Source organism: Suricata suricatta, chromosome 11 (genome assembly GCF_006229205.1).
Source record: "Suricata suricatta isolate VVHF042 chromosome 11, meerkat_22Aug2017_6uvM2_HiC, whole genome shotgun sequence".
In the NCBI taxonomy this organism is placed as follows: Eukaryota; Metazoa; Chordata; class Mammalia; order Carnivora; family Herpestidae; genus Suricata; species Suricata suricatta.
In genome coordinates, this window is record NC_043710.1 from 50,223,933 (window position 1) to 50,237,588 (window position 13,656).

General features: G+C 48.7%; 2 protein-coding genes across 3 annotated transcripts; one reads left to right on the plus strand and one right to left on the minus strand.

Moving 5' to 3' along the window:
• Positions 1-5,310: 5,310 nt before the first annotated feature.
• Positions 5,311-6,194, minus strand: TIMM10B (translocase of inner mitochondrial membrane 10B). Its single transcript, XM_029914952.1, has 3 exons — positions 6,093-6,194; positions 5,820-5,915; positions 5,311-5,647 (listed from the first exon to the last, which is right to left on the minus strand). The coding sequence occupies exons 1-3, from the start codon at positions 6,126-6,128 to the stop codon at positions 5,471-5,473; spliced, it is 309 nt and encodes a 102-aa protein (XP_029770812.1). The 5' UTR covers positions 6,129-6,194; the 3' UTR covers positions 5,311-5,470.
• A 100-nt stretch (positions 6,195-6,294) lies between these two features.
• Positions 6,295-11,148, plus strand: ARFIP2 (ADP ribosylation factor interacting protein 2). Of its 2 annotated transcripts, XM_029914949.1 has the most exons (8): positions 6,295-6,422; positions 7,194-7,334; positions 7,593-7,689; positions 8,417-8,535; positions 8,721-8,942; positions 9,462-9,619; positions 9,760-9,934; positions 10,380-11,148. In XM_029914949.1, the coding sequence occupies exons 2-8, from the start codon at positions 7,236-7,238 to the stop codon at positions 10,533-10,535; spliced, it is 1,026 nt and encodes a 341-aa protein (XP_029770809.1). In that variant the 5' UTR covers positions 6,295-6,422; positions 7,194-7,235; the 3' UTR covers positions 10,536-11,148. The 2 variants fall into 2 exon arrangements, with proteins under 2 accessions (XP_029770809.1, XP_029770810.1); XM_029914950.1 differs by lacking the exons at positions 6,295-6,422; positions 7,194-7,334; positions 8,417-8,535 and having other exon boundaries at positions 7,630-7,689.
• Positions 11,149-13,656: the final 2,508 nt, after the last annotated feature.

Genomic DNA, 13,656 nt, shown 5'->3' on the forward strand with positions numbered 1-13,656 from the left:
GCTGGTGAAAGTTTGATTAAGGTGTGACAAAGGAGGGGTGCCTGGGTGGCTCAGTTGGTCAAGCCTCTGACCTCGGCTCAGGTCATGATCTCATTGTCCATGAGTTCAAACCCCACATCAGGCTCTGTGCTGCCAGCTCAGAGCTTGGAGCCTGATTCAGATTCTGTGTCTCCCTCTCTCTCTGCCTCTCTCTGCCTCTCTCCTGCTCATGCTCGGTCTCTCAAAATAAACGTTTTTTTAAAAAAAAAAAAAGGTGTGACAAAGGAGATGGAGAGAAAAGGATTTAAGAAATATTTAATCAGAAATACAATACTTAGAAAGTGAGTGGAAACTAGGATGACTGATTCACTCCAGGTTTTCTTTCAGATGTTGACTCATCTGGGAATATTAACCAGTGAGATTTTGAATGAAAAACACCTCCAAGTCATTGGCAGAAGGTCTAAAGTTAAATACAGATTCATTTCTGTCTCTTCTGATATAAACCCTTTCTCTTGAAACATAAATAGTAAACTGAGTTGGAGGAACTTGAAAGATGTTCATTCAGTAAATATTTGCCAAGCATGTATTATGTGTCAGGCACTGTGATAAAGATACAATGGTGAGCTATAAACACAGACTGTGACCTCATGAGGTAGATAATTAATTACCAACTGCTAGAAGTGCTACATGCAAAAACATGAGGAATTATGGGAACCAGAGTCTAGGAAGAGTTATCTGAGGAAATAGCATTTGAACTAAGTACTCAAGAATGAATACAAGTTAACTACGTAAAGTAAGGGGGTAAGCACTGCAAACCAGGAGATAGCAGGTGCAAAGGCCCTGAGATGGAATAGCACATAACAGGTTAGAAGAACTCAGAAGGCAATGTGGTTAGAACACAGAGAGGGAGCAAGTGAGGTGTGGTTCAATTCAATTCAACAAACAGTACTGATAGTCCAATGTTTGACAGCCAATAAGATAAAACTGGGGTAGGCAAGGGCTGGATCATACAGGGCCTACAGGTCACATAGAGAATATCTTTTATCCTAAGAAGAATGGGAAGCTATTGCAAGGTTTTAAGCATCAGTTTGTCTTCTGGCTTATGAATGGAGAAACAGATTGGAGGGATGCAAAAGTGGACATGAAGTAATGTAGCAACTGCAGTAACCTTGGTGGAAGATTGTGAAGATGGGGAGAAGCAGACAGAATCAAGGGCTATTTAGAAATGTAAAATGTAAACTGATGGGATTTGGCAACTGAGTGAGGGGATGACTGAGGTTCCTACCTTCTGCAACTGGAGGAGTACTAGGTATAGGATGAAAATTGATGAGGAAAATATGTTGAGGTGGGGATGTTTTTAAGACACCTAAAAAAAAAAAACCTAAATGGGGATGTGAATCAAGTACCTGAGAAGAGAGATCTGGGAGTCATCAGTAATTGAAGCTCAGAGTAGGGAGGAAACAATTCTAGAAAAATGTCTGAAAAAGAACAGGACCTAGAGAAAGCTTTAGATGTAAAGGCTGGAGGCAGGTGAGCCTCAGTAGAGGCTATGAAGCTGCAGTTAAGTAGCTGTAGAACTGAGCAGAACCACAGACACCAACAGAAGACTTAATGATGAGGAACTAGTCAATAGTAACAGATGCTTCTGAGAAGTGAAGTACACTGAGGACTGGGAAATCATCACTGAATTCAGAGATGTGAATGTCACTTGGTGAGCCAGAGTAACCTCACTAAGAACTGTTTCAATAGAATAAAGGTTGTGGCAGTCCGAACAGACTGGGTAGACGAATGGGAATGGAGAGAGCCAAAGTATCCAACTGTTTTGAGAAGTTATGGTATAGAGGTGGGCCAAATAGGATGGTAACTGAAAGGAAAATAAGGTAGAGTGGTTTGTTTATTGTAACAGGAAGACTTTAGCATGTTTAAACAATGATGAGGACATAGTAAAATAGGAAAACTGACGTCAGAGATTCCAAAAGAAGGACTAGGATTCAGAGCAGGAAGAGGCATTGGCCTGAAGAGGCATGCTTGCCCTGTTTAGACGGGAGAGAAAAAGAATGATGCAGATGTAGGTGGGTGACCAAGTTCTGTTGTGAGATTCTGTGGGAGCTCCCAACTGATAGCTTCTACCTTTGCCTATGAATTAAAAAAATGTTACTTCCAGAAAACTTAAGAGAATAGTGAGGGTAATAAGAGGTTTAAGAATATTGGTTTGAAATTGTCATTGCATGGAGGAGAGACTAGAAAAGTCTAGTGGGAATATAGGGGCTGAGACCCCATTTGACGCTGGTCATCATGAATTCATTGTGATGTAAATCTGCTCTGTAGTGATTTCCTTGGGATTTTAGCTGTCCAAAGGCACAGGCAAATGTTTCATTTTATCTGATTCCAAAAAAGAGGTAACAAAGAAATGTAGCCTGTTCCAAGAGAGTGACTGGAATTTAAGCTGGACAGGAATCGAAAGACAAAAGGTGTTAATGGAGAGACGGTAGAAACAATGGCTTGAATGCTCCAGTGAAATCAAAGAATAATATTAGAAAAATAGATCAGTAAACAAAGTGTAAGGAATACAGTTAGTGAATAAGATCCTGGTAATAGTGTTTTAACGATGGAACAGTTTGGGGTAATGACAATGGCCAGGACATAACTAAGGGAATGGGTGGCTAAGATAGAGTGAAAATTATTGGAGACTAGGTCAAGGAACTAAGAAACCAAAATACTGAATGAACTGTCCATGTAACGGTAAAATATCAAGGGATTGATAGGAAGACCAAGGGCTAGCTATTTAGAGGAAAGTAGAATTGGTGGTTACTAAGGACAGTAACAAGAGACTGTGGTATAGCTGAGTGGGTTCAAAGGAACTAGACTTTGCAAATGAGTTAAGTTCTGAAGCTACAATGGCAAGAACATGAACACTGTCTCCAGTATGTATGTATAAGGGATAAAGCTTTGTTAACTTATTCTTGTGTTGTGCTTGAAACTTCACATTGTTCTCATTATGCCAATGGCTATCACTTTATGGCAAGACCTGAAGGAAACTTCAGTGACTATAGATGGATAACAGGAGTAGGATTCTTCTAAGTACTGAACATATTTATGAACAGAGAAGAAAGAAGATGTTAAAAAGTTAGGGATTAAATGATGGATTAGATGGAGAGATACTTGTTTTCCCATGCTTAGGGACAGGCTGGGTATAGACAAGCAAAGATAAGCCTCTGCAAGTTCAAAGAACATAGCCTTTAGAGCCCAGACAGATCTTGTTTCTGGCCCTTCTCCAGCAAGTAGTAATTATGTGGCATGGAAACCCAGACAATTCACAATGGAAATGTACTGGTACAAGGATATGTACCATCGTCCAGGCTGAATTGTCCTCTCAGCAGCAGCACAATATTCCAGGTCTCCATTCTCCAAATCTTGGAATTGTTACACTTACAAGTGGTTTCACCTGCACTTGTACTTTCCGAGGAGAGAACTCTAGTTCTAGACATGAAGCCATTCAGTAGGGAAGTTCCTGGTCAGCAACTGCTACATTCCTAACAAAACCTTCTGTTCACAAAAAAAGCTAAAGAGGCAAAGAGGCAAAAAGCTGTTTAGAACCACTTTTCTCAAATAGTAATTATGTATAAGATGGGCTTCTGGTACATTCTGGATTCTTGCCTCTTCTATCAAGTGGTAATACCTCTTATAGTTTTGCTATACAGATTAACTAAGACATATCAGTATCAGACCACATACAAATTGGGTGGTTCAATGGATATTTTGAGAGGCAGCTTGGTGTAATAAAAGAACATGGGATTTTAAAGACAGATCTAGGGGCACCTAGGGCCTCAGTTGGTTAAGTGTCTGACTCTTAATCTTGGCTCAAGTCATGATCTCATGGTTCAAGAGTTCAAGCCACACATCAGGCTCTACACCAAAAGCACAAAGCCTGCTTGGGATTCTCTCTCCTCTGTCTCTCTGCCTAACTCATGCTCTTTCAAAAATAAACAAAGACACACTAAAAAAATAAGGTCAGGTCTTTATTTTAATATAGGGTCTGCTACTAAAGAATTTCAACTTCCTAATCGACACAGGGGAGAAAAATGTCTCTTTTGTGTGTGGTTGTAAGGAATTTTTAAAAATTATTGTGGGAGCCAATGTCTAAGAGCTTCGATTTCCTATGTAAAAAATAAAACTTGGTCACCCGATGGGGGGGTAGTTGAGGGTGAAGTGGGTAGAGCAGTGAAGGTGTAAAATAATTGCCATGGTAATTAGGAGATGAAATACACCAGGAACCCAAAAAGGATTGCTTATTGGTAGTAAGGACTTGGTTGAGGTTGGAGAACCTTGAATATGTAGTGGCACTCATTACACAGCTGTGTTTTTCTCTAGCAGTCTGGATAGAGGGCCAGAAAAGATAAAACAACTGGAATGATACAATGAGGAGGCAAAGGAGGCAGGAAAATGTGGTGATGGAGTGAGAGGCCATTCAGACTGGTGAATACAGAAGTATATTCCACGAGGAGGGCAATGAGGGAAAAATGGAAAGGCTCAACATAGAAATAACAGAACAGAGACTGCGTGAACAAGGTGGGAGGGAGGATGAAGGGCTGGAATTAGATTATAGACATGCAGGTAACATTAAAGGGGTCCTGAGGATTTGTGTTATTCCTTTTTCCCCTACAACCATCGTCATCTACTCCCTTGGGTTCCTCTCTCTCAGACCTGGCTGTATTGCACAATATAGCCCCCCAAGTTTCTCCTTTCTGACTGCTCCTGAAGACAAGCACATAGACCTTCTCTGTTTAAAGCCTATACTGCTCATCCTGGGGAAGACAGAAAATAGTAAGAAAGTAACAACTTGGGGAAATGGTTGAAGTTCCAAAACACCCCAAAATTCTTACAGGTTTCATCTCTATTCTGGGGGTACTGACTTCCCAAGAGGCATTCCCTAAAAGCCGTGTGATTTCTAGATCTGTTGTCCTTAGGCATCTCCTCCTTTCCCTAAATTTGGCAGAATTTCTTCTTGTAAGATGGAGTCCGTGAAAAAATAGTTACGAATGAATGCATACCTGGCTTACAAATGGGCCACTTAAGTCAGACAGATTTAAGTGAAGGACAGCTAGAAAGAGCTCTCATTTTCTTTGTCATCTGGGCAGGTACCAACTTCCTGTTGCTATTACCAACATTAAAATTGTACCCGCAGACCTTGCTTTAAATAGGTGCCCGGGAATCTTCATAGAAGGCAATTTTTCCACTGCCGGGGTTGAGGCCAGCAGATATGCAATAACTGACAGAAAAAAATGGTGCCAATCAAGTGGGCAAAGCCTCCTGCCCAGAACATAAACCAAACAGAGTAAAAGCGGGTTTATTGGCTCCAGGAAAAGGAGCAATAGTACCCAGCTCTCAGGCAATCCCTCACTCTACATACAGGCTGCATCCAGCCCAAGGTCCACTGGTTCCTTCAATTTGAGGGCCCATCCAGTGCCTCCCTTCCTGGGGTTGGGGAGGGCTAGCTGCCTGATGGTGAGGCTCCAGGCTGTTCAGCAGCAACGCCTGGCCCAGCTGAGGCAGCCTCGTAGTCTGCGATGCGGCGCTGTACCAGAGCAGGCATGAGCTGCACGTAAGCGGCCATGAGGCGGTGGTTGGAATGGATCAGCTTTCCAGCGCAGCTGTGCAAACAGGCCTCCTGGAAGGAAGACAGAGTGAAGCAGAGGCCAAAGGTGTCCTGTCGGGTCCATCTCTTTCCTTCCCATCCCTAGCCTAGGGGGGAGGGTCGTGGAAAGGCAAGGGACGGAGGCGGGGGAGTGGCGGCTGGGAACGGCCTACGGGGCACCTCCCTACTGAGTTTCCTGCCTAACCTCCTCAGCATCCAGAGCTCGGTGGTGCAGGCTGGGCACACAGCGCTGGAAGCAGAGTTCCGTCATTCGATTGTAGACCAACAGGAAGTCCCGCAACTAAGAGAAAAGAGGACAAAGAACTCAGCGATAAGGGGGTAACTCGAGGCCGCGTAGCCCGAGATCTCCCAGGACCCCGCGCCACAGCCCTACGTTTCCCAGCCCTCGGGTCTCCAGCCAAACGGACAAAGACGCTGGCTGAACTTACGGCCCTGCAGCGACTTAGGGCACACTCACGTTTCTCAGCTGCTGCTGCTGCTGCTGTGGCTCCATGGCACCACCGGTGCACCCTACGTCACTTCCCTACAGCTTCTTGATAACGCCCCGGAAGTGATCTCTCCTCCTTCCCCAGAGACTGAGGGGTTGGCTCAAGGATCGCCCTGCCCCCGGCTTTAACGTCATCTCCGCCCTTATAATCTGCGACGTGGCCGGCTTCTTCTGCCCGGGAGGGGACGTCACTTCCTCCGAATCCCTGACCTGCTGCTAGGATCGCGACGGGAACTGGAGCCCGAGGTCCCCGCGCGGCCCGGGCCTGGCGCCCTGAGGGGAAGAGCGGCCCGGCCGGAGGTGAGAAGGACACCCTTGGGCGAGGGGAAGTTGAACGCACGAACCTGCCCTGAGGGAAAGATGCCACTGAGCTCTGGGGAAGGATGAGGACACACCTGATGCCCAGGTGTTGGGGGGGCGGGGACTCACACACCTGGGGGACATAACTGACTTTGGAAGGGATCACCTATATCCTGGGAAAAAGAGGCTTTTCCTAGAGACCGGGAACGTACACCAACTGCTTCAACTAAAGACTGGAAGGGTGGGAGGCGAGGAACGGGAGGTGCGTGAGATGGAGGAGGGGGAGACCACCTGAAGAAAAGGGGAAGAAACACTACAGGAGTGTGAAAGGCCAAGCAAAGGAGAACTTAACTGAATGGGAGGAGTAGGCTCCTGAGCCTTGGAAAGCGGTTAATCTGATGGGGGGGAGACAGCTGCATGGGGATAAGCTCCGAGACAGCACAGACTTTATCTTTCTTGGTCACTGCTGTGACCTCAAATAATGCATGACACATAGTAGGCACTCATTAAATGTCTGTTGAATGATTGAATGCGTGAATGCCCTGGTGGGGTTGAGGATTCACGAGAAGACACCTGGGGCTTGGGTGTGCATGTGTAAAAATAATGCACCTTGGAGAGGAGAAATACATATCCATGAGAAGAAAGGAGTGGTGGCTGAACGCCAGAATACTCAAGTCCTAGGACAATCTCTAAAACTTCTGAAATGGTGGGGAGACCTTTCTTTCTGAAGTACTGGCCAGTTTCCAGAACTGTCTGTGTTGGGCTTTGCAGGGCGCTGGGGTGGAGACTTTGACTCCAATCCCTTCCCTAGCCATGACGGACGGGATCCTAGGGAAGGCAGCCACAATGGAGATCCCCATCCACGGGAACGGTGAAGCGGGGCAGCTTCCTGAGGATGATGGGCTGGAGCAGGTGCTTCTGTTTGATTCTTCTCCATATTGTTTCAATTTAGGAATTCCAAATCATAAGCCCTGGGCTCTCACCCCATTCCAGTAGCCTTCCCCTAACTTCTCTAACTCCCTCCAATCTTTTTACAAATCTTCGTTCTGATTCTATGCAGACTTCCCTTGTGTGCTCTCTCTGTGATGCTTCAATCCAAGCTTGTTCTGACCCCCCAAATGCTTCAGCTGCCCCTATGTTCCTGAAGCCCCCCTCTTCTCTGGCCTATAGGACCTCCAGCAGGTGATGGTGTCAGGACCCAACCTCAATGAAACCAGCATTGTGTCTGGTGGCTATGGGGGCTCTGGTGATGGACTCATCCCCACAGGTATGAATGATCAGAACAGGACAGGAAGCTTTAGTGGAGAGAGGGTTCTGAGAAGTATAGGATATGTCAAAGAAAGCTTGAATTATGTCTGGGGATCTTGGGAACTTCTGCTAGTATGAACTGTATGGACTGTCCTCAGCCCAAAGCTAGTGGCCAGGGTTGTCCGTTGCTCCCACTTGCCATTTAGCCCCTGAGATGTGTCCCATTTTCCTTTCTCTGCTGCCACCACCTGAATCATCTTAAGAACTCTGTTTCACAGAAGTTCTCTCTGCTCTAGAGTTTGAGCCTGATTTGGAACTCTTGAAGTTTCTTGGAATTTTACTTTAGACTCTAAAGCTTAGAGGAGCAAGCATCCCTGAATCTCACACCGACTAGGATTCCACATGAGAGTGTTAGTGAGGTTTCTTACAGTCAGGATCCACCCTCCTTGACCTGCCACCCCATATTCACCATATTTTTTTCGGTTTCCTCTGTCCCCATACACCAGCAACTCCCTCCCCCACTCCAGTCCCCGTCACCACCTCAGAAGGAGGCCAGGTGTATATTGGGATTTGGGTCTCAGGGCACAAGGTAGGAGTTCTTCCTAATGAGTAGGAGAATCCATTGTCTGTAGTTCTGCTACTTCAGGGAAGTAATTTTCATATGCTGGGTGGGAGGTATGGGTGGAGCCACAGAGATGTCTGATTATATCCGAGAGAGGCTGGTGTCAGAGAACTTGGTCCTTTAGGGTCTGGCCGCCATCCATCTCACAGTACCACTCCTACTGGCCCTGGAGATGAGGTGGCTCGGGGCATCGCTGGAGAGAAGTTTGACATCGTCAAGAAATGGGGCATCAATACATATAAGGTGGGATTTAAGCACCTTTCCCTTCCCCCAAACTTCCTCTGGCTACCGTCTCCCCGCCTTTGGGATTCCACTATCCCATCTACAGCTGAGAGTAGGAGCCTGGGGATGCTAGGGTTGATACCTGTTTGGAGGGGTGGGGGAGCTGGGTGCTAGGGCTCTGATCTATTCCCCCACTTCCCAATCAGTGCACAAAGCAGCTGTTATCAGAACGATTTGGCCGAGGCTCCCGGACTGTGGACCTAGAGCTAGAGCTGCAGATTGAGTTGCTGCGTGAGACGAAGCGCAAGTATGAAAGCGTCCTGCAGCTGGGCCGGGCACTGACAGCCCACCTCTACAGCCTGCTGCAGACCCAGCATGCACTTGGTGACGCCTTTGCTGACCTCAGCCAGAAGTCCCCAGAGCTTCAGGTGCCTTGGTCAGGCCAAAGAGGGTGGGGGGTACTGGGCTGGGCCCTCCCAGGCAGTCAGCCCTCAGCCTCCCTCCCTCCCTCCTGCAGCCCAGAGGGAGAACCCCTCCAGGGTGGGCCCAGCCCTACCCCCAGCAGCACTCACCTGTGAAGGCAGCCTAAGGGTTTGTACAGAGGTTCAGAAGTTGGAGGGGTGGGGGAGACGGCACACTAGATGTCTCACAAGTAACCCTTCTCTGCATAAGTGCTCAGCCTAATCAGAGCCCCTCCCTTGCCTGCTGCACTAGCTTTCCTTATTCTAGTCCTGTGAACTTATCTGAGAACCCCACTCCCACATTCCCACCCTCAGCATCTCTGGGTGGTCCCCACTAACTTTCTGGCTAAGAGAGCCTTGCTGGAGGCAGTCCTTTGTTGTTCCAGTTTTGATGCTGTTTTCTTCCTGGGGAGGAGGGAAATGAGGGCCCTAGAGCTTGATTCAGGTAGGAACTGTTACTCAAGGCCTGTCCTCTTCTGCCTTCAGGAGGAATTTGGCTACAATGCAGAGACACAGAAGCTGCTGTGCAAGAATGGAGAGACACTGCTAGGGGCTGTGAACTTCTTTGTCTCTAGCATCAACACATTGGTCACGAAGACCATGGAAGACACGCTCATGACTGTCAAGCAGTATGAGGCTGCCAGGTGTGGGCACCAGCAGGGCCCAGGGTTTTGGGAATTGGCTGGCATGGGTGGAAGTTTGAGCTTTGGGGTCATAAAAATTGAGGAAGGAAAGGAGAGGTGGACACAGGGGTGGAGACCAGCCTGTATCACCCCTTCCCCAGGCTGGAATATGATGCCTACCGAACAGACTTAGAGGAGCTGAGCCTAGGCCCCCGGGATGCAGGGACGCGTGGTCGACTCGAGAGTGCCCAGGCCACTTTCCAGGCCCATCGGGACAAATATGAGAAGCTGCGGGGAGATGTGGCCATCAAGCTCAAGTTCCTGGAAGAAAACAAGGTGCCAACCCCACCCCTTTGACCCCATTCTGCTTTCCCATCTGTAACATTGACCTTCTACCCCTAAAACCCTCTCCATCACTGGATGAGGAAATGCAGCCTGGCTAAGTAGTGGGATCTTTCCCCAGCCCCTTCACCTCCTGGACCTTTCCAGTCACCCACCCTCCAATCCCTGGCCCTTTTCTATTGGAGGATTTGGTTGCTGATCCCAGGAACATAACTGGGAAAAATCACCCCCAACCCCGGGCTGGGGTACCAGAACACCAGGCCCAGCAAATCAAGTCAGCTTTCTCCCATCAGATTGCCCTTATCCTTTGATTCCATTAGTGGAGATCAGCCCCCACCTTAAAAGCACCATCAGAGCAGAATCCATGTACCCCTGGTCTGGGCTCAGGCTCAAGAAGGGCATCTGAGTCCAGTCTCAGCTGACCCTGCTGGACCCCCAGATCAAGGTGATGCACAAGCAGCTGCTGCTCTTCCACAATGCCGTGTCAGCCTACTTTGCTGGGAACCAGAAACAACTGGAGCAGACCCTGCAGCAGTTCAACATCAAGCTGCGGCCTCCAGGAGCTGAGAAGCCCTCCTGGCTAGAGGAGCAGTGAGCTGCTCCTAGCCAAACCTGGCTATCAAGAAGGACATTGGGAGAGGCAGTTCCAGGGTGGGAGAGATTGGACATGGGACATCCCTTGCCACCTGCCCTCTGGCTTGGGTTCCCTTTCCCTGGCTAGGGTCTCATACCAGTTTTGCCCAAACTGCTGTGGTAGGAAGGGGGCCTGCAGGCCCAGCAGCTGCTGCCCTGTCCTTTATCTTCCTGGCCACTGGGCTTCATTCCCAGATCTTTTCCTTCCACTCCACAGCCAAAGGCTATGACAAAACCACTCCCTGGCCAATGGCATTACTCCTCAGGCCTATCCCCAGCTCCTGGGGTATGCCCCCTGACCAATGGCAGAGCCTCAAAAGGTCCTGTCAGCCAATGGCAGCTCTTCTTGGGCTCCCCTGGGCCAATGATGTTGCCTCCAAAACCCTTTGTCCCTCCACTATGCATCCCCATTGCAGAGAAGGGGACTGGGACCAAAGGGGTGGGGATAATGGGGAGCCCCATTTCTGGCCCTGCATCTGAATGGGCTTCCCCTCATCTACCCACCCAGTTTAATTGTGCTTAGAGCCCTGGAAGATTGGGACCTAGCACTAGGAATAAACCTTTCATAAAAGCAGGCCCAGTGAGGTCAATTTGTGGGGGTGGGGGGGAGGGGACTCTAGGAGGGTGGGCTGGGTGGAGAAGTACTCAGTCTAATCATACACCAAAATCCTATCAAGTCAGAAGAGCAGAGGCCAGATAGCTGAAGTCACAGGTTTGACTGAACAGTCTTGAGATCCTACTCCTCCCCCAGTTCCAGCTGGAGCCAGAAGCTTTATTTGCTCTTTAGGCTAGCACTGAGATAGCTATGGTCTTAAGAGCACAGGGCCTAGAGGGGGTTGGGCCCGCTGACCTTCATCATCCATTCATTCATACAGCAAATATTTACTGAGTGCTTTTATTTGCCAGGCACTGCGCTAGACCCTGGGGAAACATCAGTGAATAAAACACAGTCCCTGCCCACAGCGCTCATGGCCTAGTGGGGGATAGAGACGAGTAACCAGGCAACTACAATACAGCGATGAGTACTAGGATACAGAAGTTCAGGGAGCTATGGGAGTGCAGGGGAGGGGTGTCTAGTCCAGACTGGAGTGGAGATGGGACGTCAACTTGAAAACTAAGACATGAATGGCAAGTAGGCACAGCCAGCGAAGAATAGGGAGAAGAGCAACCTAGGCAGAGAGGCCAGCATATGTGTAGGTCCTGATAGAACCAGGGTGCAATTCACCTTGGAATGAAAAGTGGAAGGGGAGTGGCTAGAGCATGACTACAGAGGTGAGGCAGAGAGGGGTCACACTGGGCCTGTTTGGGCTCATTAAGAACTCTTACCTTTAGAGGAGAAAGGGAGCTGTGAAGCTTTTTCTTTTTTTTTTTTTTTTCCAATATTTTATTGTCAAGTTGTTTTCCATACAACACCCAGTGCTCTTCCCCTTAAGTGCCCTCCACCATCACCACCACCTCTTTTCCCCCTTCCCTCTTCCCCTTCAACCCTCAGTTCATTCTCAGCATTCAGTAGTCTCTCAAGTTTTGCATCCCTCTCTCTCCCCAACTCTCTGTCCCTCCTCCGCTCCTCCTGGTTCTCCATTAGGTCTCTCTTGTTTTCCTGTTAGACCTATGAGTGCAAACATATGGTTTCTGCTGTGAAGCTTTTTCAAGGCTAAGTTTGATGGGATGAGAGAAATCTACAGTTGAGGAAAGTAGTCCTCATGAAGCCTGAAATAGTGTTATACAGACCCTGGCTCCCTCACATTGGGTAGTCTAGTCGTCCTGGCCCCAAACCCCAGAGCAAGCATGAAACCTGAGGCTCATTCACAAACATTGGAGCACCTGTGCTGGGTGCCAGAACTCATCAGGTGGATGAGAGTTTGAGGGTGCACCCAGGTGTTGAACCTTTATCAACCTTGTATGGGGGCAAGAAAGCACCCCAACAGCACTTTGATTTAGTCAGGGCCCAGGTACCATCACTTCTGTGCTCCTTGGCTCTCCAAGGAGAGCTCCAGAATTTTTCAACATTCTCTGGAGAGCTGGAAGAAGGGGACAACACAGTCAGCAGATTCTCATAGAGCTGAGATCCATCCATGCAGCCCAATTTTGCTCTTTGTCACGGACTCTGCAGCTCTCAGGCAGCCTTTCTGGATTTCGGTCAGCCTGCAGTCATCTGACTAGAGCCTGATTATTAGGTTGGGTGGCCCACATACAACCCCCCCCCCACCCCTTAACGGGCCATTGGGGACTTCCAACATGAAATATACTGAGTGTCCAGGTGACTGGGGGCAAGATCTAAAGCAGAGCTCAAACCCTGGCTACACCACTCTAGTTGAGTTAGCTGATCAGAGTTAAGTCTGGGGAGCCAAGGGCCCTCAGTTTCTTCCGCTGTAAAACACATCTAATAAAAGAAGAGACCTATCAAGATTATAAGTATTAAAGAAGATAATATATGTAAAGTGATTCGTTATGTGTCTGGCACATAATAAGCACTCAGTCCCTGTTAACTGTTATAATTTTTATTATTTTCCACCGGGGCTGCTTTCCCACAATATGATGATTCTGAATTGCTCTGGTCTTTGGAGTGTGGAAGAGAGTCGCTGGATGGTCTGAACCATAATCTCGCGAGGGGGCTCCTCACCTACAGCCAAATCAAGTACCCCACCTTTCCTCCAGTCCGCCCCTTCTCCTAGCGCTCTGGGTACTGCCCTTCCACCTGGGGGCCCTTTTGTCGCCTAGAGATCCATGCAGAGGTACAGACTATCCGTGTTTCCCTGCGCAGCAGAGAACACGCTAGCATATCCCCAAGGAGCCCCCGAAGAAGGCTGGCAAGTGCACCTCCTGGAGGGCCGGGACTGGCTCCCAGAGTCCGAAATCTCTGCTGCCCAGCTGCGTTTTCTTGATGGAGCCTCAGCCCAGTCCCTGAGACCTGCCCCGAAGCACTCGGGAGCCAGAGGCAGCTGGCAGAGATCGTGGATCCGGGATCCGGCTCACGCGTTCCCCAGCCCGCCGGCTGAGGCAGCTCCAGTAGAAGCCTCGAGGGGGTTGGGGGAGCCAGGCGGGTGGGGTGGGGGGCGGGGCCTCTGAGGCAGCGGGCGGGC

What these genes read in the sequence shown, in the direction of transcription:
- TIMM10B (XM_029914952.1), bottom strand. Translation starts at nt 6,128, where the DNA reads ATGGAGCCACAGCAGCAGCAGCAGCAGCTGAGAAAC. An exon ending in AGCAGCAGCAGCTGAGAAAC is followed by an intron (nt 5,916 to 6,092) that starts GTGAGTGTGCCC and finishes CTTTTCTCTTAG; the next exon opens with TTGCGGGACTTCCTGTTGGT. An exon ending in GAGCTCTGGATGCTGAGGAG is followed by an intron (nt 5,648 to 5,819) that starts GTTAGGCAGGAA and finishes TCTTCCTTCCAG; the next exon opens with GAGGCCTGTTTGCACAGCTG.
- ARFIP2 (XM_029914949.1), top strand. Translation starts at nt 7,236, where the DNA reads ATGACGGACGGGATCCTAGGGAAGGCAGCCACAATGGAGATCCCCATC. An exon ending in TGATGGACTCATCCCCACAG is followed by an intron (nt 7,690 to 8,416) that starts GTATGAATGATC and finishes TTGGTCCTTTAG; the next exon opens with GGTCTGGCCGCCATCCATCT. An exon ending in AAGCAGTATGAGGCTGCCAG is followed by an intron (nt 9,620 to 9,759) that starts GTGTGGGCACCA and finishes CCCCTTCCCCAG; the next exon opens with GCTGGAATATGATGCCTACC.